At 41.1% G+C, this 26474-nt stretch overlaps 1 protein-coding gene across 6 annotated transcripts in view; it reads right to left on the bottom strand.

Annotated features, from left to right (window-relative positions):
- Positions 1-26474, bottom strand: part of LOC125428294 (contactin-4) — a 679975-nt gene that overhangs the window by 325553 nt on the left and 327948 nt on the right. For all 6 annotated transcript variants that reach the window (XM_048488126.1, XM_048488125.1, XM_048488131.1 and 3 more), the window contains one exon: positions 20275-20415. In XM_048488126.1, the coding sequence (XP_048344083.1) occupies positions 20275-20329 (55 nt within the window). In that variant the 5' untranslated portion in view covers positions 20330-20415. The remainder of the gene's footprint in view (positions 1-20274; positions 20416-26474) is intronic.

Raw genomic sequence — 26474 nt, 5'->3', positions numbered from 1 at the left:
AATATATAGAACCATATACTTTTTAATGGCTAGAGGGCTTCCGAGCATATAGTGTTCTCTCTCCTCACTGCTGTGTCCTTATTTGTCTATTTGTTCTATCCATTTTATAGACTGCCCTTCCCTATGCAAGTTCAGGGAAGAGTACAACATCAATAACAATAAACGCAATAAAATACACTGTATTTCGGCACCGTAAACTCCATTAAGGGATACCAGTTTAATTAAAACCAAACCCCCTAAAACCAGAAATCTGGGAATACAGGGAGGGAAGACAAGGAAGAAGAGAAGGGAAAAGGGAAGGAAGGCGAAAGGGGGGGGGGAGCTTTTGTATTCTTTGCTTTCTTCTCTGCCTTCTTGGCAGGAAGCTTGGAACTGAGGTGAGAGAAAGATGGCCAAGGCTATTATGCAAGAAGGGAAAGTAAATGGTTCCAGCCTTCCCACTGCAAAAGCCTGCTCTAAGCCAGGCAGCAGCACTGTGAAATCTCTCTTTGCAAGAAGCCTGAGCACCCTTTGCTTTGGGCTCTGCCTTCTTGTTCTGTCCCCAGCATGAGGAACAGTAGCCCATGCAAGTCAGCATGGTTGCCCGGACACTTAGGAGAGAGCTCGCTGGTCACAAAGAAAAGGAAATAAAACCACCACTATAGCACCGTAGTCAGTTGGCTTTTCCAGAGTGGTTGACATGGTGGCAGTGGTTTCATTCTCTCTTCATTGCTCTGGCCTGTTGCCTGGGTGCTGGGATAAGAGTGCAGAGATGGCAGAGGTGGGAGGGGGTTGTTAGAGAAGACCGGCCCTTTACTGTAATCGCTGGTGCCAGATCGCCAGATTACCTGGCTTCCAGTCTCACCTGGGAGTGGCTATTTCAAGGTGAGAACCACTTGCCAACCATGGGCCTCATAGGGCAATAGTCTTGTCCACCTTCCTGAAACACAGGGCAGGTGCCACATTGGGGAACACTGTTCAGAAGAGCATATTCAAGAGCCAAATATGGCTCCCAGAGCAAATTATCATCATGTCAGTTTCTGAAAAACCTGTGAAACAATTATTTTGTTTGGGCATTTTGGACACTGTTTCTAAATATAATAAATCACACACAAAGTAGACACTTGCATTTTCCACATGCGCTGACACAGGTGTGCATAACTGGATTTACACACAGTGGTTCTCTCTGTGTAGGAAAATATGAAGTATGAGGCAGTCCTTCAGAACACAAGTTTGAAATCAATGCCCATGCACTTCTGAGACAGTGTAATAAGAACGTTTTAATCTACCACAGTCCTTATGCACAATTCAAATATGATTTAATGGCTACGGTTTTAAAAACAACAACATGAAATAAGAATGTAAAGCACATAATGATTCTTTGAAAAGGTGAAAGCCTTTCATAATTTTAAAACCTAAAAGGAAAAATGATGGTACTTTGCCACAGAAGATTTTTCTCCCAGTGTAGACACCTCAGATGTTTAATTAAGTTGGAAATCACCAACTTCTACTCAAGATGCTGACTTTTGGCTTGTTAATTAGTTGCCTCTTTCATTGATTAGCAACTTAAGCAGTACTCAGTTATAAATGGCTGTAATGCCTGTCTTGTTCCACAGCCTAATTAATATGATATAGACTGTTTAACAATTGGTGTCTGCAAGTTATTTATGGTGCTAAATGTGTATATTTTATTGCTAATCAACAATGCTAGCGCACAATAAAAATTTAAAATCTAATTGGATCGCCATGCTAATAATTTGTGAGTTTTGCTTTTATCCTGATTTATTTCAAAACTTTTCTAAAAGTTAGTATAATAATGAGCCAGCACAGCACTATGAAGAGCTAGTGCTTAATCTCGCAAGACAGAATGCCACAATATTTGATGTATGCATTAATAAACTAGCATTAAACAACTGACACAATCCAGTGGGAAATTTCACTGCATTAACCCAATTGAACAAACTGGGACCTAGACAGGGACATATTGATCAGTGACTGAGATGAACTACAAAACAGCGTGTTCTCCACTAAAAGAAGAGATCATTTATCTGGGCCAACTTTTTTACTCGCTATTTATTTTGTTTAGAAAGGGTTGAGAAGAGTTCTTTCACAGGGTCACCAAAAAACCATAAATGGAGCACTTTTCAGGAACTTATAAATGGATGCTTTCAAAAGCAACATAAAGATTTTTTTTTTCAATCTTCATTTTATTTCGGTCCTTCCAGCCTCATGCATGAGATCCTCCAGAGAACCAAGAATTCAGCTTTCAAAAGGAGCATCCTGCTTCTAGATGTATTTACTAGGAAATGAATTATTTAATAGTTGAACAGGTGCTTTATATGGAAAAGGAACTAGGTTCAGCATCCCAACTGAAAAGCTGCTACCAGTCACAGGTGGCAGGATTATGCTAGATTGATCTGAATCAGTGTAAAGCAACTACTCCTAAATAAACCACACTATGCCATGAAACTTACTTCTGTATAATACTAGTTAGGGTCACACCCTTAGACCTAAACTCCTTAATCAAATGGTGCTGGATATTTCATCCTAAACTGCACATATCCAGTGCAGTATTTATTTATTTGTCACTACTTCAGAGTCCTGCTCGAGAAGGCTTACAAGTAAAATAATGTTAATATGCTTTCCACCGATACTGTATAAACAGTTAATCATATATTGTGAAAAAACCCTAAAATCATGGTCTTTGCCAGAGCCTAGCACAAATATTCAACAGCTGCTAGATGTACCCAACAGCATTACAACTCCTGTAATCGGCTCTGAACTCGGCCAACAGAGATTAGAGATGAAAGCTTGGGTTTCGATGTTCTGTTATTGGTTAAGGATTCACTTTCGCTCCCATGCTCCAAGCCTCACGTTCTACATGCTAAGTCACACATTCTTCTCCAGTTGGCATAAATTTGTTCTAAAGAAACTTCAGCTAGGTTTGGACATCAATCTCCTACTTGGTCTAAAAGTTTATCTTGAGACTAATTGCTGAAGGATTAGAAGACTGTGAGAGGCAAACCTTTGCAGAAACTATGCAAAAAAACAAAAAAACTTCAGCGCTTTACTTGTTTGGCCTTTCCAACCTATAGAAGAGACCAACGTCTTAACTTCTCAAGACTCTCCATCTATCCGTCGGGCATTCATGTTTGCACATTTAAATGTCTTCCCACCAAACGTCACTTGTTTAAACAGATTCTGTTCTAGCAGAGACTATGTTTCTTTGGTTGTGACATTCCAGATTCTCTACCCCATTTATTAATTAATTGTAAACAAATGCCTGCCAACGCTTGCCTTTGGAACATTTAATATGAAAAGGTCATAAATGTCACAACAATGACAAATTAATAAAAACCTTCTTGAGTAATAAAGGATGTGGTAGCCAAATTTTTAGCGGAAATTATGATCCAACTTGCAATCAAATGTGATAAAGTCAACCACTCTTCAACTATTGGTCCTGCTAGCTGATTTTTAAAATGTTTTTAAAACAATTCAACAGACAATGCAGGCTGTGTGTGTTTAGTGGTGTCAAGTCACTTCTAATCCATGACAACCCTATGAATCAGTGTCCTCCAAAATGTCCTATCCTTAACAGCCTTGCTCATGTCACGCAACCTGTGGACTGTGGCTTCCTATAAAGAGTCAATTCATCCTCGAGGTGTTAAAATATTTGTTTTAAACTGCTTTCCCAGTATTCACAACCATTAACAATAACCCCAAATAAATAAAATAATGAACATTTAAAATACAATAAATGCATGGAAACTCGCAACTTTAAATCAAACAACCTCATTAAACATGGAAATTACTGAAGCTAATATTAATATGGCAAGATTGGCCATGTCCCAAAGATAACCTGACCACAACAACCAATTGTAGTTGTTGTTTTTTAAGTAGCAAGCTTGGGTGAAAGAGTACTCTAGACCTTTCACATGATATGACATAGCAATAGATACAGACTTGGATTCTGACTACTCCATCTGCACAACGAACGTTATTTCTCTCCTTCCATGCCACCCCAAAATGCCTCTGGAATCATGTTCCTGGGAGTCCCTGGGCAACACTGTGCCCACATAACAGACCCTCCAATGCTTTTATTCTCTATCACAAGACAATTTTATTATTTTCATCTTGAGGTAAATACCACGGGATTAAAGATGGGCGTACTAGAAGGATTCTGAATCTGATTAAGCAAGATTGCTATTAAATTGCTATATTCTTAATTTTCTCAGCCATCTCCAGGGTTAAACATGTATGCATACTTTAGATTTTCTTGCTTCCTTGATACTTTAGTCTGCTTCAACCTTCATTCAACAAATACCTTACAATGGAATCATTTCCATGAAGGAGGGTTTTTTGTGTTCCCTTTTTATTGAATATTTGTCCATCCTGTACTAAAATGTTTCATGTACCTTGTAATAAATATACAAGGCATATAGAAAAACAATGCATTTTAAATGTCCTAGCTGCATGATTGTTTATTGATCTTTGGACTTCAATATTGTGCCTTCTTCTCAGATTACCCAGCTTATTTTGGGGAGAAAAATGCAAACTTTGAAATTCAATTCTCAATATAAACACAAGAATATTAATTTCTTCATGAATGGCATTGTGAAGCAAAGTGATGACACAGCAGGATTGGGCTAGGTCTTGTTTTATTTTGCTTTTTGCTGCAAGATCTTTGCTGAGAAACAATGTCAAAGGATCTGTATCTTTTAAAATGTAAACATTTAAGTAATATACTTCAGTATAAAAGCAAAACAGCGTTTCGAAATTGAAATTCCTTCCTTAAATGACAGTTGGGAGAGTTCTGCCAAAATTATTAACCATTTCCCTGATGTGAGAGCAAGAAATTCTCAGTACTCAAAGAATAAATTGTACATTGTTTAATAAACCATTCTTATGGTCCAATGCAAATGCCCCCAGTGGCTGGGGATGGTGCCTCTCCCATACGACCAGAGGGCTTTCAGGTGGTACAGGGAGGCAAGTAAAACAACAACAAAAATCCGGCTGCCTGAAGGCCCTCCACTAATGGAGTTACACTATCCTTTGGGGAAGCAGAATTCGAAGGCCCCAGGAACCATGTTCCCAGCCCTAAAGCCCAGGTGGAAGCTGACTAACGATACCTGCACTCCTGGGATCACCCTGGCCTCCCCCCCAACCCCCCGTGCCAGCATCTGATTAGAATTCCTTCATGACAGCCACTACTTGTGGTTCCACTACCGTGGAGCTGAGGGCACCCGGCCACCAGTGCCTTTGCCCTCTCCACTGGCAGGGGTGTCCTTACACTGGGAGAGGAGGCAAACACACCAGTGCAGCCCTGCACAACATAAGCATAAGCATAAGCATAAACATTGTATTGTCATTGTGCACGCACAACGAAATTTACAGCAGCATTCCTCGATGCACACAATTTCAGACTCATACATCATCCTCACTTTCCCCTTCCTCCACCCATCCCTACACAGCCCCAAATACATCAATATGAAGCAGCGGAGTTTAGCATAGCCACAGCTCTAGAGTAGAAGCTGTCTCTAAGCCTCTTTGTCCTAGTTCTGAGGGCCCTGTATCGTCTGCCAGATGCATCAGTCCATTCATCCTCAGTCCAGTATCAGTCCATTCAACCTGCATATTCCAGTATCAGTCCATTCAACCTGCATCAGTCCATTCATCCTCCAAAACGATTGAACTGTTAGACAAGGAAAACACAATTAAATTTAACATCTATATTTAATTTTACTTTGGGGGCAAAATGACTGAACATAAAGTGGTAGAACAAGATCAGGTACTCCTATTTATAAAAAAAAAGTGGTCTGCTTTTAGGACTAGGTATGGGAAGATAATATTTGGTAACCCTAGTGGATGAACTGCACCTGCAGACTGAAAGGGAAAGTGCCTCTGTGTTCATTCTGTTGACTGTGTTAACAGTCTTTGAGATTTGGTTAAAACTGTTTGGTATATTTGGCTGGTATTCTGAGGGCAGCTCTCCAATTATTCAAACTCTTCCTTTTGCAGAGGACACAAGTTACTATTGGGCATGAAGAATCATTGTCCTAGAATCTGCTTCATGAAGAATACTGTACTATTTCCAGTATTCATTGTTCACATAGCACTCCTGATTGATCATGTGTAGCCATGGAGTTGAGTATCATCAATAAGCTCATGAAACAGAAGTCAATGTTTCAATGGGACCAACAGAAAACCTCATTTTTCTTGTCCAGTGTAAAACAGTAGGCCAGTTTAGGACTGCAGTAACAAGTAGTAGCTACTTTGTTTCCGGATAAGTCATCCAATTTACTAAACTCATACAAATTAACGTAACTGCAACAAACCTGTTTAATATTATTCTCTTATTTTGCACCATTATGGAGATTAAAGTTAGGTCACACAATCCAACTTCACTGCAGTACCAAATACTGAGCTCATTTTTATATTCCAACTCTAGTTTTAAATGTGTCAAATAGAAGGATTAAAATTGGTTCCTTGAAAACTGAAAGACACTGTGATTGGAATCTTAAACAGCATTCTGAGATGCTTTAATTTCTATACTTCTTCTTCATGAGAGCAGATTTTAATAAGTAATAAGATGTCTCAGATGGGGAGATATTCAGTAGTCTTAATGTAACTCACAACAGTGCAAAAACAGGTTTTCAAATTATTATATGTGCAAATAAATATCTGTGTATGAGAATGTAGTAGAGGGCATAAGGGGCAAAACTGTGAACAACTAAAGAAGTCAGGACAGATGCATAATTTTATGACACTTTGTTGGTGGGGAGGTCATAACTGTATGAATTAAATCCCCCCCCCCCCCCGGTTATTTACCTGAGGCTAATGAAGATGAAGAATAGTCGGTTTTTAAACTCGTACTTTTCTCTACTGAAAGGAGTCCCAAAGTGGATTACAATTACTTTCGCTTACCCACTTGCTTTACTACTATCAGATCCTCTGAAGATGCCAGCCACAGGTGCAGGCGAAACATCAGGAGGAAATGCTACTAAAACACGGCCATACAGCCCGGAAACTGCACAACACCCCAGGAATTCCGGCCATGAAAGCCTTGATAAGTTGGAAATGGCTGGTTGACCCTGCATATTATCTCAAGTTGAGATGCTAACTGGGTGGGGTTCCACCTGAAGTATTTTCACTGAACGTTTGTAACTCAATAAAGAGATACTATACAGTATCTAATTCTGATGTAAAAACAAAACAAAAACAAAGCCAGTACATTCAGGGAACAGAGTAGCAGGGAATTCCAGGTTCTACAGCTGGTGCCACAAGAATATTTGCATGAAATTCTACAGTCGTCATCAGTTCAAATCATTTAAATTGGATTAATTAATTAATGTGGACTTATGATGCTGCACTTCCCTGCCCCCTTGGTGCTACGCCACTGAGTGTACACTCCTAGTTTTCACCCCTATCCTTCTGACCAATTCACTGTTCTATAAGATTGTATGAGACTGTAAAATTCAGGGGTGGGGGCTGGGGGAGTGAAAAGAAACCCTGTAACAGTTTCAAATAAGGAAACATTACTGAGAGTCTCTTATTACAGGAGTCTACCTCCCTACCCCAGTTTTCATGATTAATGTCTTTTGGCACTGGCTGAGTTTAAAAGAAGCTGGAGCCCCAAGCCAGTCCCTTCACCTCATCCTCAACCCACCTGCCAGAGTTCTCCACCATTACTCTTCTCCCTTCAATGCCTGAGCTTAAATCTCTCAATTTAGCAACTCACCCTGAACAATTTCCCATCTCACCTCCCTGAACTGAAACCAATCATAGACTATACATTACACTTGCTGCTGTCATATTTCGCCCCTCATGTGTGATGACTTCTCTCCCTTTTGCCTTCTCTTTTAACCTTTTTATGACAGGACTTGGTGACATTATTTGCATGGTGCCCAGCAAGATAGAATGCCACGTATTAGATGCCAAAAGTAATGAATTACTTTTTGGTTGAGGTTTTTATTTTCCTTAACACAGACTGGTGTCTAATTGGTACAAAGTTTGCTGTCAATGTTATAGTGTATCAGAAGAACAGTATACCAGAAGGAGCTGGCCCTTATTATTCAGTTAGGAGAAAAGATCTCTGCCTATATTCAGAGGTATGATGTTGACAGACAACACAGTGCAGTGGTTAAAATGTCAGACTAGGATCTGGGGAACCAAGTTCAAATCTCCATTTTGCCTTGGAAGCTTGCTGATTGATCTTGGGAAAGCCATGTACTCTCAGCCAAATTCACAGAACTGTTGTGACTATAAAACGGAGAATGGGAATATGTTATAAATCATTTTGGGTCCCCACTAGAAATAAAAATAGATCATAAATAAAATAAATTGCAGAGGCCTTCCATTCCTCTGTTAAAAGGGCACTTGAAGGCAGAAAGTAAGTGGAATTCTTCCACACTTTTTACAGTGTTTCCTTCTGTAAGGAATCAAAAACGCAGCCTCAGAGGCCCATGCAACATTGCTGGGGCATCTGGGGCACCGCGTCATTTCCTGGTAGGTAGTGAGCAGTGCTGTAGGGAGCAGACCAGCCACAATGTTACACTCCTTCGGTCTCATACCCACTGGTAGAACTAACAGGAATACGAAAAAAGTTGTGTCCCACCCCATCTGCTCAAGACAGAAAGGAAGAAGATAGAGGGATGAAAGAAGACTTATTAGAGGGAATGGGGAGTGCTGCGGGACCCCGCACTACTTGGTCCAAGTAGCGCGCAGCAGAAGGTAAGTGGGGAAAGGCCCAGTGTCACACTGTCATCTAATTCTGTAATCTTAGTCCTAGTGTACTGTTCACTGGATTCTTTATTCTGTCCAATGACATGCTTTTTATTTTGCAATTCATCATGATTCTCAGGGGAGAAAAGTAAATAAATACCCCTTACTACAGGAATGTATCGTGCATTTCCCCCCCCACATTATTGCTTAGTGTAAATGAAACCGTGTTAAGCAAAGAGCGTGAGATATTGGCAGGGATTAATGGCACTTATTCAAACAGTTTCAAGTTTTAATTGACCCAGTGGTGGGATTCAGCCACTTCGCACCAGTTTGGCAGAACCAGTAGTTAATAGCTGAATGAATCCCAGGGGAGGGAAAGTGAGGGGGCTTTCAGAGCAGTTGGGTGCCTTGCCGCCAGGCTGCTCGGAGATACAAAAAGTCCCTTCGCCCGCTCTCCCAGGGGAGGGGGAGCAAGGGGGCTTTCGAAGGCCAAATAATTAGAATCTCATCCCTGAATTGACCCCTTTAGCATATCACAAGCTAAAATTCAGTTAGTGGCTGACACATGATGGTGGTTACAAAAAAAAATCACAGCTAGCATAAAACAAAATTAATTCAGGAAAAGTAAAAATTATGGCTATCTGTTTCTGATTAGCACTACCCACTACATTTACCAATGAATAGACAGCCTCACTCCAAAGTAATGTACTTAAGCATACATTTACTGTCCCCCAAGCCATCTGATTTACTTTAAAAAAACACCCTACTGCTGGATAAGCAAAATTAATTTTGAATAGAGCAGTGAAATAAATGATTGTAAAGTTATAATAATGGGAAAGAATAAAGTTCCATAATATGAACAGTAAAACAGGAGAAAGAAAATACACACAAGCATATGGGATGAAGGGGACACCCCACTACTTCACTGCTAATATTAATGGCTGAGGTGGGAGAAAATGTGTGACAGCGAGATTCTCATTTGCACATGATTGCCTGCTATGCTAATTGCTTCCCTATAACTTGGTTTATTATAGCATAGCATTAACTTTGCCTTTCCTCTTTACCACTCATTGTTATTTATTTATTCCATTTGAAAGACTCAGTTTGGTTTAGTGTTAGTAGTCCAAAATTTTTGATACACAGCAATCAAGGCAGAACAATTTAGTGCCTTCTCAGGGCATTAATTTAGGCACCACTCAGTTCACCAAGCAGTATATTTGTTTGGTTTGTAACATTTTTATTCCACAGATATATAATGCTCAAAACAGCTTAACACAAAAACATTAATAATGATACTATTTGTAAAATACGTACAATTTAAAATGACTTAAAAGCACTGGTTCAACAGGCAACAAAATGATTTAATAGCAGCATCGGAGTAAGTTCCAATTCAATACAAACTCACACATCTCAAACGTTTTTGAAATATAATCTCAATTTTTTAAAAAAATCACCTTAAGCTGATGTTTGAAGGTGAAGACAGGCGTTGGGGACGGGGGGGGGGGGAGGAGAGCTTAATAATATCAGGAATGGGATTCCATAGTCTAGGTCAGAGGTCTGCAACCTGCGGCTCTCCAGATGTTCATGGACTACAAATCCCATCAGCCAATTGGCCATGCTGGCAGGGGCTGATGGGAATTGTAGTCCATGAACATCTGGAGAGCCGCAGGTTGCAGACCCCTGGTCTAGGTGCAATTATTGAAAGTCCTGTCCCATATACCTAGCAATCTCCTTGCTTTCACCAGGCAGCAGGGCCCAAAAGATAATGCCACTGACACAATGGGGAGGAGAGGGTGGCTCATTGGTGGGGTATCTGCTTTGTGTGCAGGAGATCCCAGGTTCAATCTTCAAGTAAAAGACTCAGGTACTAGGTAATACAAATGATATTTCTCTGAAATCCTGGAGAGTTGCCACCAGTCAGAGTAGGCAAAAATGACATTTACAGCTGGACCCCGTAAAAAGTTTTGCAAGCATTCATTTCTGGGGTCACATGATTTTTTAATCACCAGCACACTTTGACTTAGCTGTAGTTTTTTAAACTTTTCTAGAAGCATTCCCACTTATGGCCCAATCCAGATGGAGGGGCTGAATCTGCAGTTGGAAGGGGTAGAGGCCCGTACCGGCGTGTTTTTCCCCCTCCTTACGGCTTAAGGGATACCTACACAAGTGGGGAAGGGCAAAAATACTGGTGTGTGGCCAAAGCTGAAAGTAGGAGCTGCTGGTGAGCTATGCAGGTGTCTGAGCAGACGGCAGTGCAGGGAGCGGAGGGCTGGGGATGTTCCTAGGGATGGAGATGATTTTAGTCAACTTCCACTGGGTTTCCAGCCCAGCAACACCCTCTTCCATGGCTGCATGAATGCTCTCCTCCGTGGTCTGTTTCCACAATGGGCTATTCAAGCAGCTACAGGATTTTCCATTTCCCTGGTTTTCCATTTCCCTGAGCTGCCCAAAGGCCCTGAGCTACCTGAAGTCCCCAGATGAGTTCCCTCCCACCCCATCTGGACTGCACTGCCCAAGTATGTTTCAGTAGTCCAGCTTGGCTTCATCTAAGATTAAAGGTTACTGTAGTGTAGTCAATCTGCAGCCTTTAGGGACGCTGCAGCTGTTGAATGGCAAAAAAAGCACTAACTGCCTCAGTAATATTCTTGAACACAGACAAATCCAGAAATACTTCCAAGCTGCTATACTACTTCTTCAGCAGTAGGCTATCCCTGACCAACATCAGCAAGTCATCAGTCCAGTAACTTACTGACCAACAGTTCTTCCTTCTATTCCAGAAGACATTTCAGCTTATTTGTCTACATCCAGACCTGAAAGACTCCACAATAACTCAGGATTTCAAATGACCTCAATAGAGCAATGGTTGGTACAGAATTCCACAGCTTAGATATTAATCAAAAACTAGACAGATTATGCACATTACACCCATTCTGGTTTCAGTGGGTAGCTGTGTTGCGCAGGGTGTTTGCAGGGTAAGGGTGGACTAGCAGTCAGACTTAAGAAGAAGAGGAGGAGTTTCTCAACCATAAGGAGTCGCAAAGTGGCTTCCCTCCTTCTTCCCTTGTGAAGTAAGTGAGGCTGAGGGAATTCTGACAGAACTATGACTAACCCAAGGTCACCCAGCAGGCCTCATGTGGAGGAGTGGAGAATCAAACCTTGTTCTCCAGATTAGGGTCTGCTGCTCATAACCACTACACCACCCTGGTTCTCAGCTGGATTACAAATAGTTGTCCATTTCAACTGGATTGCAAATCCTTGGGCAGGAGATAACCCCCACCAATATGCTCACTGTCACGCTCACGCCCAAACCTACATTTTAATGACTTATAACCCCATCCAAAGGAGAAAGGGGAATGAAACAGCTTGGGGAAGCACAGGGGGCTACAATGGTGGATTTGCCCTCTCCAGGGCACTTATCCTGGTGGAGGAGCAAAGAGGCCAAAGGGAAGCCCTGGCAGCCTGGATGGGGTGCTGGGGTGCTGGGACCTCCACCAGCACTCCTGCCCTGCTGCCAGCCCCATCACCTGGCATTAGTCAGCTCCCACCATGGCTTAGCAGGAAACTCCACTGGGTTTGGGCTCCAACTTACACCACACTTTGGATAGTTTAAGTCCATGTAGCCTTATGGAGGGCTTTCCAGTGACTGGAATATTTTTTTAAAAAAAATCTGCCTCCCTATGCTGTTGGAAAGCCCTTCAGAGGCAGCGGGGCAGCATGGCAACAGCACCATCCCCAGCTGCCCAGGGCTGAGGATGGGGCTGTTAGCTGGATTCCCTATGCACACAATTGAAAGTCTTGGGGTGAAGAGGAGGGCACATTTTAATCAACATATCTGTAGGCAAGTTTCAGTGGTTAACAATGTCATGGTCAGACCCAACATAAAAAGCTATTACCCTTCAATGCACCTCACCAGATTCCTCAGCTTCATTTATGAGTCGTGTTATTAGAGAATAAAAGCACAAATCTGTTCATTTTAAACCGTTCTGCAAATTACACATACCGTACGTTGCACTGAGTGTCTATGAATTGACCAGTACTCTTTTCAATGAAATGGCACCTATAATTTCAGAGGGAAAATCACTTAGACTAAATAGCCAAGTCTTTAACAGCCTTTTCATTTCCAGCAAAACAAACATATTAAAAACAAAAGCATTACTATTAACTTGTACGGCAAGCTATAGCTTAGGGATCCATTTGCAAATGTTGTTTGTTTATATTGGCTTCTGCTATGAAAGGAAAGCAGATATCCAATTTAGCTTAACAAGTTCAGCAAACACTTCTTTCTCTGTAAAATCTGGCGAACCAACATCACTAGAAATCTGGGAACCTTGGGTCCCAGCCGAATTATAGTAAGTAATTTAATAACAAAGCAAAAACAGATTTTTGTGGAATAAATGACAGTACAGACTTTCCCCATTTAAAGTGACTGATTTCCATACTCTCCTGTTTTCTCCTTGACATTGTAATCCTATAATACAGAAAATCAGTGTATATATAGAACGAGGGCATCACAAGGAGGAGTGTATGTGAAGGCCTAGTATGTATCAGGCTGGAACATTCATACTTAGCTTGTCTCACCGGTGATTGGTGACACAAACACTTTGCCATACCAAAAACAAAACAAATACCTACACACAGAAAACAAACATGTCAGTAAGATGGGTTCTGGAATAGTTTCCTATTCACATGCTACGCATATATAACTGTTTGTACAGAGGCACATTCAAGTAAAACAAGCCCCTATCTATAGCTGGAAGTCGAAAGTCAGATATGCCACTATTAAAATCAAATAAAAACGGAGAGAGGAAGGAAAGAATTCTCAACTGTGTACCTACAGTGTGCAAGAAAAAAATCTTTGATAAAATTTCCTATCTACTTTTTGAAAAAAGGATCTAGTTCTTTCTATAAATGAAAATGAAACATGATTTGTTTTCAATAAGTACAATTAAAAGTATACAAATCATGATTATTGATATTTCAGAATTCTGACTTCTCTCAATACTTCCACCTACCCAATTTATCCGCACAGTTCTTTTCTAAGGTATGTCAGGCTAAGAGACTCACTGACCAAAGATCTTACTATAACTTTTCCGGTTGAACAGGGACTACAATCCATGACTCTTGTGTTCTTCCTACTACAACACTCTCTTCACATTCATCCTGAGGATGCTATTGTTCTCAGCAGAGTGCTGATTCAGGGAACTGCAACTTTTTCCTTTCACTTTGAAGGCTGTCAATGAAAGTTCTGCTTAAGACTTTGATTAAGTACCATGATGGTACCAAATAGTTGCTCTGACATATATTTACAGACAGTTTGCAGTGAAGGGCTGGCTTTGGAGAAAGTGAACTGCAAATAGAAAGGCTGTTCCAAGGTGCTTGAATTATATGTCTTTGTGTGATTCTGGGCACGACAATTTAAGAAGGATGTGGACAAGCTGGAAGATGTCCAGAGGTCAACAAAGATGGTGAAGGTTTTGAAGACCAAGTCCTATGAGGACAAGTTGAAGGTGCTCAGTATATTTAGCCTGGAGAGAAGATTACGAACGGAAGATATGACAACCATATTCAAGTACTTGAAGAGATGGTGCTGAGTTGTTTTCTGTCGCCCCAGAAGGTCGGACCAGAACCAATAGGTTGAAATTAAATCAAAGGAGCTTTTGGCTAAATATTAGGAAGAACGTCCTTACTGTTAAAGGAGTTCCTCAGTAGAAAATGCTTCCTTGGGAGGTGATGGGCTCTCCTTCTTTAGAGGTTTTTAAGCAGAGACAAGATGGCTTTTAATAAACTCAGAGGCAGGACAAGAGTCATTCTATGGGCAAGACTGCAGGAAGGGAAAGGAGCAAATGGAGACTGGGCTCTCCTATAAGAAGTGCTCTTGTAAGCTCAATCCTTTTCTATATCAACAAGAAGAAAACATGGTAGGGGATTGAAGAAGCCAGTGTGGATGAACAGAAAACTCCATGAGAGCTAAGGGGAAGAAGGAAATGTTCAAGAAAAGGAGGTAAGGACATTCCTGTAAACAAGAGTATCCACGGGTGACCAGAAACTATAGGTCACCCATCAGAGTGGCCAAAGCTCAGTGAGCTGATACTGTCTAGGAAGGCTCACTGCAACAAAAAATGATTCTTCAGATATGTGAAGAGCAAATACAACATAATAAGGCAATAGGCCCAATGTTGGGTGAAAATGGAGAAACTCTGATAAAGGACAGAGAGAAAGCAGAAAGGTTAAATGGCAATTTTGTCTATTTTTTCCCCTTGAAGAAAAGAACAAGTTTATCTAAAAATGGTAGTAGGCAAGACATGGCATCCAGACTGCTGACTGACATGGACAAAAAGATACTTGAGAAGCTGGCTGCACTTCCCCTGGGCCAGATGGTATGCACCCAAGAGTGTTCAAAGAACTTTCTAGAGAGCTTGCAGAACCTTGGTCCATCTTAGCTGTGGTCCAACCTTAGCTGTGTAGCACAGGGGATGTACCACAAAACAGGAGCAGGGAAAATGTTGACCCAATTTTCAAACAAGGGAGAAAGGATGACCCAGGAAACTACAGGTCAGTCAGCATGATCTTTGTCCCAGGGAAGATACTGGAGCAGATTTTAAAGGGATCGGCCTGTGAGAATCTGAATGATAACTTGGTGATACAGAGAAGTTAGCACAATAGGTGCTGCCCGCAACAGGTCCTGCGAGACTAACCTCATTTCTTTCTTTGATTGAGAGATGTGCTTACTGGATTGAGGAAATTCTGTTGATGTTATTTCCCTGGATTTCAGTAACACTTTTGATACAGTTCTCCATAATGTTCTGATGGGTAATCTAGAGGACTGTGGACTGGACTCTAGCATGGTTAGGTGGATAGGGAACTGCCTAAAGAACTGCACTGAAAGAGTAGTTGTCAATGGCATTTCATCTGAATCAAGGGGAAGTGTCCGGTGGGGTGTCACAGGGCTCTGGGTGAGGATGTGCAGAAGACACCAAATTGAAAGGATCAGTGAACACACCAGAATTCAATGAGACCTGAAAACACTGGAAAAGTAGGTGGATGTGAACAAGATGCAATTCAACAAAATTAAGTGCCGAGTTCTACATCTAGGTAATAAAAATGAGGAACATGCATACCGGATGTGGAAAATACTTCTGGTTAACAGAGTATGTGAATAAGATCTTGGTGTATGGGTGGACTGTAAGTTAAAAATGAGCAGCTAGAGTGATGCAGTGACAAAGAAGGACAATGCAATCTTAGGTGTATCAACAGAGGCATAACATCCAAATCACAAGATGTCATAATCCTACTGTCTGGCCATATCTGGAGTACTGTGTGCAGTTCTGGACGCCTCACTTCAAAAAGGATGTGGACAGAATTGAGTGGGTGCAGAGGAGAGTGATGAGAATGATCAGGGGCTTGGAGACCAAGCTATACAAGGAAAGGCTGACGGAATGTTTAGTCCAGAGAAGAGGAGGTTGGAGGTGGGGGAGGAATATAATTGCTTTCCTTAAGTATTTGAAGAGCTGTCACTTGGAGGAGGGCAGAGATGTTGGCAGCAGATGATTGGGCTCATGTGAAGGCAGGGATCACAAAAGGAAAAATTCCAAAAAGGAAAACCTCCCAATTCCCGAAGGAAATGAATGTTCTCTCATTCTCCTAAGATCTTCTTTTCTTTGTGCTGGTCAGCTTTTCAATCTTTATACATAATCTTTGGGGGTTCCCTTCAGTTGTCCCACCCTGTTCCTCTTTAAAATATATGTTTGACTGAACCAGCTTAGGGAACTGTGGTGATCCTCCCTCCCTTCAGTCTCGTTTTTTCAAAGTTTAATATATAAATAGTAGAATTTTATTAAAACCTCAGGGGACTGTGTTAGGAGGGATTATTGTCAAAAAGGAAAGAAGCAGTTTTATTTTCAGATATTAAGGATTTTTCAACATTCAGCACAGATGATAATTGGCTTTTTGAAAAGTTGGCAGTTTGTCACAGAGTTTCAGTGCTTTTACAAGCATGATAGACTGTCAAGATGTTTCACAGATTATATCCACGTTAGCACTGAGAGGTTCATTAGATAAGTCTGGTACCAGTAAACTGTATGGAAGGAGTATTTCCTACATCTCACTTTCCCTTCAGACTCCTCAAATTTTAGGATTACCTCCCAGCATATAAAATTAATTCTTCAAAGGAACGAAGTATGGGATTTTCCCTTATGACAGTGCGATTTTCCCTTATGACAAGAGAATTGTCCCTCTCTGGTGCAAACTCTTTCTAATTCAGCTCCCTCACTTCTACCTACTCTGTCCAGAAGATGAACTAGATCTGAAAACCTGAGCAAGGAATTCTTCTTTCCCTAGAAATAAATTCCTTCCTGGCTAGAGTAGGGTCTCTCATCCCCCAGCACTCTCTTCTTTCCAAAACCACACACACTGAACATGCCTGTTCTCTGGAATTCAGAGTTGAAAACTTTCAAATCTTGTCTGAAAGTCCTCCTAAAACTCTACCCACTCCCGTTCTGTACCTTGCACATTCTGCATTCTGTGTTTTTTTTTTTTGCATCAGCTTGCTTGTTAAGTCTGTTACAGCTTCCAATAACGTGTTTAAATTATGGATGGAAAAGTACTGGTTGGATATTAGGAAAAAATTCTAAAGTAAGAGTTATTTAGCTACCTAGGGAGGTGGTGAGTTCTCCCTCACTGGCAGCTGTTGGACAATAACTTGTCAGGGTTGCTGATCCTGTATTGAGCAGGGGGTTGGACTGGAAGGCCTGTATGACCCTTTCCAACCCTATGATTTATAATCGTATGAAAGCAATGCTGGTTTTGTGAACATAGGCAAATCATGAGAGGGAGGGTAGAGAGAGTTGCATTAGTACTTGGCTCATATGACCCTTTCTTAGTTGCCTAGAGTAATGTTGATTGGTCCTCTGGGGCCAGAAAGCAATTTTCCTCCAGTTCAGACTGGCCAGGGATGCTGCATTCCCACCGCCCCCCATCTTCTGGGCATGGAGCAGGGGTCATTGGGGTGTGGGGAGGAGATAGTTGTAATTTCTTGCATTGAGCAAGGGGTGGGACTGAGACCATTTATGCACAGCCAATAACACCGTTGTGCTGACGGTGTTATTGGCAGCACTGCAGCCACGGAACATTCGAATGGGCGGGCACTGCATGGACAGGTAGTGCATTGGCTGAACCACGGCACTTCGCACAGCTGTACTTCACAAACAGCGTTCTTTTTTCCCAGGGTAGACATCACAGGCTTTCGGCGCCAGGATTGGCCACCATTGTGGGGGCAGGCTCTGCAGCACCAATTCCTGGCAGGTGCTTCGCACAATGCTGGCTGCAGAGCGCCGTTATTGAAAAGACTTGCTCGGTGAGTGATTTTTGAATAAACCATTGTGGAGCCACTGGATCATTGCTGCATCGCTGCAGCGTCATTTCTGCAGCGGCGGCCATGCAACCTCTCTGCCCATAACGCTGTTTTTACCGTCCTTTTATCGGCTTTTTTGGCCCGTGCAGAAACGGCCTAGGTGACACTAGAGACCTCTTCCAACTTTATGATTCTATAATTCCTTGACTACTTTATGACATGTAGATCTCTCATCACCTCAACACCCTGGTGATTTTATACTGAAGAAACAAGCTTTCCTTAGTCTAACTGTGAACTATGGGATTCTACCTTCATTTACAAGTCAACAAATTAGTGGCTGGCTGCTGACATTTGTAATCCTGGATGCCTAAAGCTAGAAACCTAAAACACATGCTCTTTCTCATACAAATTAATTCTACTTTGAGATGCTAAACATTGAAAAGTTTTTGCTTTCAGCTTCTCTTGGGAAGGTACAAGAATAAAACAGCCCCAAACCAGAAAGCAAGAAGAAAACAACTCAGGAACAGATGGGCTGGGAATGCCAATTACGAAATCTTAATGAATCTCTACCTGCCTTAGCAAAAGTAATCACTTAAAATATTTTTTAAAAAACTGGGTTGGAGCCACTGAAAACTTCCACTGAAAGAAGGGGAGACTTTTGCCATCTTCTATTTTTCCACTGCAGACCTCCATCTTACCCCCATTCTATATCTGTACTTTGTAACATAGAGATATGCTTTTCCTTGGTTTCCTGAATCTCAAGTTTGCTGATTTTTTTCATCAAATGAATCTTTACAATCTATACCAACACTTGGAGGAGGGGGAAACAAATATATCATACATCTACATCTTTGCTGAATTTTTCAATGGATCTCCGATAGATTGGGTTAAGTCTGAACTGCAATTATATGGAAGAATACGAAGAGTTGATTCTAACATCCTTCCCTGTAGGATTTGACAATCATCCTAAATTTAAAGGCACACATGTTTTTTCTGGTTTGTCAAAATTGTCACAAACGGTTTCTTTATCCATTCTAATATGCAAAGAATATGATATTCCAAAAATCAGAGAGTCATTTCTGTTCATTAATTGCTATTGAAAATCCATTTTAGCTCGGCACTTACTCATCAGTTACCGAATTAGCTCAAACCCCTAATGATAAGTTCTAGCTATAGCCATTGCTAAATTTAGTTTTGCTATTATTTTTGTTTCTTAGATTCTTTTGGTGTATGGCATACAGATTATTAAAGCTCAATACAGTAATGATAGACCCATTCATGATACCAAAGACAGACAATTTGCAACGTTTAGCTGGAGAACTGGATGTCTAGAATAAAATTAATGGTCTAAACTTGATGGGGGGAGCCAAATTATCAGTGGGAAGCAGCATTGGGCTTCGTCAGTGAATTTGCCCTCCGCAGGGCGCTAATCCTGGCAGAGGAGCAAATCCACTGGTGGGCAGCTCCCAGCATTGCAGGGTGTTTCAGAGGCATGACCACAGGTGGAGCTAACCTTAGTTGGCTTCCACCCCAGTTTTGCTGCGATATGTGGCAGCCTGAGGTTTGGACCAATGTCCATTGAGCCCAGTTGAGGTCTTGTCAGTGGCAGGAAGGGGGTGCCTACCCATGCCACCGAAAAGCCCTTAGTGATTTTCTCAGCATATCTCCGCTGTGGGGGAGTTTAAAACTTTTTGGACTTCCTGGGTTGCAAGAAGCCCAGGAGCAGCAGGGCAGAGCCAGAGCAACACCATCCCTGCCTGAATGACAGCTCTGGTTTGGGTTGTAAATATCCTAGCACAGGAATTGGCAGGTCAAGAATTTCTCAGTCATACTGCTTGAATCATTTCTTATGGGCATCCATTTTGTAGCAGCGTTACTCTTAGAGGAAACATGTCAAAAGAGTGAGTCAATTGACCACTGAGATCCTTAGGATAGAAAAGGGAAACAATGACTCTTGTGAGGTCCAAACCAGACCATTGTTTAAAGGTCCAAACCAGACCATAGAAATAATCAGAACTTACCTATGAAAGACACTGATCAATAACAACCGAGCAAATTAAAAACATCAATATATATGCAGCCATCAGAGTTAAAATGCAGGCCAAGAAGGACAGTTTTATTTGCTGCTGCATCACTTGTATATGAAACTCAGTGCCATTTTGAATTAATGTGCAGAAGTCAGAAATACAGAAGGGGATTTTTTTTTTGTTTAAATGACACTTTACCTGCAAGGCACAACATGAATGATTGCAGCACGAGCAGTTCCCATAGCAACCTCATTTTCAGTTTCTGAGGTCAAAGGAGGCCCAAGTCCAATATGTTGCGATTAGAATGCTGTTTCTTTTAAGTTTTATACAATCTTTAATCTGTAGGGATACAAAGAGAAATATTACAATGAGATTTAGGATTACAGTTCCTTATGCTCTTTGAGATTCTCTCCACATGATCTGAAAGAAATTTACACCTGAAGGAAAACAGAGAAGCCATCACCTTAAGTCATTCAGAGAGGGAAGAAACAACTATTTTGAATCCTTTATTTCAGGGGTTTTAAAATGCTTCTGTGTGTGCAAGAGACATTTATACAGAGAGTAAAAACTCACAACGAGAAGTCCAAAAGATGGTCTTAGATCTGCTCACTTATCTTTTTGTGGCCTTATATAGTCCATGTTAACCCTTCTGCCTCAACGTTCCCATCTCAATGAACCAGCAAATGATTTTATAGTTAATTGTATTGGAAGAATCATTTGAAGATTAAACTCCACTACGTGTATATCATCTCAATTGAAAAAGAAAAAAAAGCTTTGAACTTGTTCCCACTGCAGCAAGTGAAATGGTAACAAGGACAGAATATAAGTCTCTATGGAGATGATAAATGCACTTCCGTATACAAAGTCAGGGTCAGCCATTAGAGGACAGCAAGATATCCCTCTTTAGCCAGGAAATCCAGGGCACAGCCTCCCCATTCCTCATGGCCAGCCAGCTTTGCAGATAGTCTGAGATGAACTGCCACACTTTGAGTCACTTCATTTGTTGGCATTTTTTTCCTGGTAGACTTGCAGGGCAGCAAGGGGGGGGGGGTCAGTGTGTTGGCAAAACGCTTAAACTCTGAGCAGTTTGACTGGAGGTAATTTATTTTCAGAAAACCACGATTCCCTTCCATAACCATTTTTTTCAAGACCCATCCTTACACCAAGGGTTCAAGTAAGGACACCAATAACAAGGGGACTTCCTTCTAAAAACTTAGTATATTTCTTCTTCCAATCTTTGAATTTAAGTGATATTTGAGATCCTTTAAAAACCTAGGATAACTCTGGTAATGTCATATATAGGGAGAAAGCTTTTTATAAAAAATACAAGTGGGGACATGCAAGAAATTTGCTGAGAATGGACATTGCTACCAATTTTTCTTCTGTTCTCCCCCTTCTTCTCTGCCTCCCACTCTCCACCTTGCCACCCCTTTTCTTAGTCTTCTTATTCTTTCTACGACTCTACCCCAGCTTTCTTTATTTCTGCTTATTTACCTTAGCTCTCTCTACCACCCTACTTCAGCTCTCTCTCTTTCTGCCAAACTATTCCAGCACTCTTTCTGTTCCCCATCCAAGCATTCCTAACCCTAACCTTGGCCCAGCTTCCTCTTTCCCCTCCCTCCCTCCCTCCCTCCCTCCCTCCCTGCACTCACTCACTCACTCACTCACTCACTCACTCACTCACTCACTCACTCACTCACTCACTCACTCACTCACTCACTCACTCACTCACTCACTCACTCACTCAATTCTTTCTTTCTTTCTCCTCCCCTCACCCAGTCCACTGTGGATTGCTCAGACTGCTTTGGGTGGGCTACGGCTCCCCCGACATAGCCATGCTCTCCTTACCTCACCCAGAATCCTTCCACCCAGCTATGGCAAGGCCTCCTCCAGCCCACTCTCTTATCAAGCAATTGCTGGTGATTGCTACCACTGCAGCTGAGCCCACAGCACCTTTCAGGCTCCTGAGTTGCTCCCAGCAATCACAGCCAGCCTCCAGAGCTCCACCGCAGCCACCACAACCCTCTCCAGCTGCCCAACACTTTAAAGAAACTTAAGAGAATTTAAGCCCATGTTGGGTTTTAAAAAAAAGTTTTCAGATTTTTCTGCAAACTTGAGTACTCCAAGTCTGAAGAAATATCTGTTTGGGGTGAGTGTGCCTCCTCTCTGCAGATTTAAGAATCTACAGGAAGGGGGCACTTGTGGGAATTACATATATAGCTATATAATGATATTCTGAATCCATACCAGGCATTTAGGCTAAAGACAGAAAGCCATGTAATCATATGCTTTCATCATTTAATCATCTCTCTGAAGTCTGGGAATTAAGTATCCTTCATATTTACAAGACAAACTGCATGCTTAATGGAAAGAGAAGTGGTATGATTAGAGATCCCTGCCTGCTTCTGTAAATTCAAATTGCACAAATTTTAATAAAGTCAGGTTCAGTGTGCTTAGAAGACAATGAATTCTTATCTTCCCATCTGCCAATGCAATGGAAGGGCAAGAAGACAAATGGAATATCTTCCAATATTCTTCATGGTGATTAAGCTGACAGTAGATAAGTAAAAAAAGTGCTCATCAACAGAACCTAATAACAATATAAGTGGATGATTATAACATTTGTTATGTAGGACATGCTACATATATGCTACTCACACATACTACTCACACTTTTCAGGTACTCAGAAAAACAATTATTCCTGATCACAGCCCAGTGTTGCCCCACAGGATCTCAGCACCCTCCAGCAAGGGCAATTGACTGGATTATTTCCCAGCCTATTTACGCTGGGGCTTGGGGCTTCTGCCTTTCTGGATCAAGTGTTCCACTGGGTACAAACCCATGTTCCCACTTCCTGCTGCCAGCTCCTGTCAGTCCTCTCAAGTCTTGTCACCTAGACCTGAGGGCAGTGTTTCTAAGGAGACCTGACTGGGTTTGCCTGCAGAGTACAGAACAAGAGAAGTGAGAAGTGAGTTCCCACAACGAGCAGTATTGGGGCCAATTCCAGGTAACTTTCATAGACAATTTGGAGTTTAGAATCTGTAGTGAAGTAACCAGATGTGCTGATTATACTAAATTATTCAGGAAGCTGAAAACCAAGGTAGATTGTGAAGAGCTACAGGATGATTTCTCAAAATTGAGTAAGAAGATAACAGTTGGGGCAGATATTCAACATGAGTTTCTGTAAAGTAATCATATTGGAACAAAATATCCCTTTAAAAATACACAGCTGGGATCAGATTGTAACTGAGACGGAAAGGCTTGTTGGGGTTGTAGTGGAAAAATCAATGAAAATGTTGACCCAATATGCAATGGTCCATCCTAGGAATTGTTAGGAATTAAATTAGTAATGAAAATAAAACAGCCAATATTGTATTACTCTTGTATAAGCAAGCTAAGATGTGGTCTCATTGGGAATACTGTGGGTAGTTCTGGTTGCTGAATCTCTAAAATGATATTGTAGAGATGGAAAAGGGACAAAGTGTGACAAACACAATGGTTAGGGGATTGGAACAACCTTGCTATGAGGAAATGCTGAAGAGTCTGGGACTTTCCAGTGTAGAAAAAAGATGGCTAAGGGTCTTAACGACAGATGTTTATAATAGTAAGTATGGGGTGAACGAAGTAGATACAGGGAGCTTTATATTAGAACTCAAGGTTCCCTAATGAAAATATTGAGAAATAGGTTCAGGACAGATAAAAAAGGAAACAGGTCTTTGCTCAATGTGTGGAATTCACTGTCCGGGAAGTTAATGATGGATAAAAGCAGAAATAATTTCAAAAGGGGGTTATAAAAGCTTGTGGAGCATGGAAAAGAGATCCATTAATGGCTACTAGCAATGGTGACTGTGGGAGGGGGGGGGTCGATATGCCAAGCAGCACATCTCTGAATCCCAGTGCTGAGGGGACATCTGCAGGGGAGGGTCTTAGCCTATATGCCCTACTTGTTTGTCTCTTCATCACAAGTATGTTGGGTGTATTGCTGGACAAAGTGGACAACTGGTCTGATTCAGCAAACTCTCCTGATGTCCATGTGTATATTAGACACAATTAATTTTTTTAAACTACTGTTTCATACTCCTTGAACTGAGCACTACGCTAAAGCCTGCAGTTGTTTCACACCTTTATGACAACGTTCTTGTTCTTATGGTACAAGAAAGGCATGTTTCTGTCATGTCACTTTCCCGGACAACTGCCAGATGTCCAGGTCAGGGACTTGCATTTTATCATGAAATGCCGAAGAAAGCATGGGTTACAAACATTAGTTTCCAGTGGGACTTATGGGAAAGCTTTTATATCTTACCATCAAAGCAATGCATTGAAAGCTGTACTTGTTCTAGGAAATAAGTGTCTTCTTTCAGCAAAGGCATTTATGAGAAATTACATGAGAAGGTGGAACAAGGCTACGAGGTTGGAGAATTTCCAGTATCTCTCTGGACATGCTGGAGTAATATATTATAAACTCATTGCTGCATTTTTTATGCAAAACAATATCAGGAAGACTCAAATATCAGCCTTACATTTCTTTTTTTAAAGTTTATATTGTCTTATACCAGAGAGTTGGTATTCACAAATGGAGAAAATATGTGGTTTAAGGAAAAGGAAAATATGTGAGATAAGGAAACGTGGCAAAGACCAGCTAATTCACTTTCTGAAGAGACCAATATAATTACCGGTATCAAAGATTATTATTGTGCCAGTAAATAAACAGCGAGGAAAAGAAAACTGAGGAGAACCCATTGCAAGCCCACTGCACAAAGAAGAGTCCCAAGATAAGTGTTCCTTGAATAATGGGTCATTGTGGCTAGTAAGTGGGCAGATACCCAGCATGAAAAGTAATTGACTAACCCCCATTACTATTCTTCTTAAAGCAACCCAGATATAAGTCACTTTAAAGGAACTGTGGCTGTCTCTATTGTCTTACTAGAATGGGAGATGGAATGTGGAAAAAATAGGTTATGGAAATAAAGAGGTTATGGAATACATGCAGTTTTCAGCAGCAAAGGACACATCCCATAGTGAGCCCAGCCAACAAACAGCCGTATGCAGAAGAGACCAAGGATTACTTGTAATTGGTTTGCAAATTCAAACCAAAATGGAAATAAAATAAAACCAACAACTACTTGGCATTAGCAGTGGGAGCCACTACAGAGCATAAAGGGTCTATGCCTAGGGTCTTACACCTACTATTACAGAGCACATTTGGTAGGTTTGACTCTGATTACAGTAACATAGCTTTTCTTATACATATCCTTGTAAGTTACTGCATTTCACTGTGTAAGAAAATACATACCAGCTTTCCAAGCCCATTATCTTGTACATTTTCATCAAGCAACATCATTGGTGATTCAAATCATTTTCATGTTTTGATTTTTTTGTAAGACATACAAACTGTTTCTATTTAGTGAAATCCATGCCAGGAAGTTCATACAAGCATTTCAGTAGAAAAAAATGACAAGCCTATCATACATGGGTTTATTGTGTTTTTGCAAATTATTTTTCCATAACCACAGGAAAGTTTGGAAACTCCCCAAAGAGTCAAGAGCAAAAAGAAGACACTTCTATTACCTTTATAAAGAAAAGCTGTGTATGTGTACACATACATAAATGCCACTTTTCTTTTTAGAGTAATATAAGAGTTTGTGTATGTGTATGTGTGTAAACATGTTGAGTGGATATATGGAAGAAGCAATTCTACTTTTTCCCTTCAGAAGGAAAACAACACAGTCTGTCATCACAAAGTCTGCACAGTCAGGCGCTCTCCCTATAAAGTATACTCCCTATAAAGGAGCAGTAGTGGCGTAGTGGTTAAGAGCAGGTGCATTCTAATCTGGAAGAACCGGGTTTGATTCTCCGCAATGCCGCCTGAGCTGTGGAGGCTTATCTGGGGAATTCAGATTAGCCTGTGCACTCCCACACACACCAGCTGGGTGACGTTGGGCTAGTCACAGCTTTTTGGATCTCTCTCAGCCCCACCCACTTCACAGGGTGTTTGTTGTGAGAGGGGAAGGGCAAGGAGATTGTAAGCCCCTTTGAGTCTCTTACAGGAGAGAAATGGGAGATATAAATCCAAACTCTTCTTCTTCTATACTTGAAAAAATGTTTCAGGCATATCCGTAAAGAATAGAATAGGTTTTTTAGCAATTTCCCTTTATTTTTCTTCTGGCCACTGATTTGCTAGACTGTGCCAATTCTGCCAAATACCAAAATAAATCATTACTAATTAAACAGGTTGCACAACCACTAGTATTTACTGTGCAATCCTAAACAAAGTCACACCCTTCTAAATCTGTTTACGACTGCACTGTTTATCAGTTAAATAAGACACAAGTTAAAAATAAGCATAAAACAACTATGCAATCTTCTACAAGAATTGTTTGTCAGACAAATCTCAGTC

The sequence above is a fragment of the Sphaerodactylus townsendi genome, linkage group LG03, assembly GCF_021028975.2.
Source record: "Sphaerodactylus townsendi isolate TG3544 linkage group LG03, MPM_Stown_v2.3, whole genome shotgun sequence".
Classification (NCBI taxonomy): Eukaryota; Metazoa; Chordata; class Lepidosauria; order Squamata; family Sphaerodactylidae; genus Sphaerodactylus; species Sphaerodactylus townsendi.
Note: the sequence above shows the minus strand (reverse complement) of the source record. Positions and strands in the feature narration are given on the sequence as shown.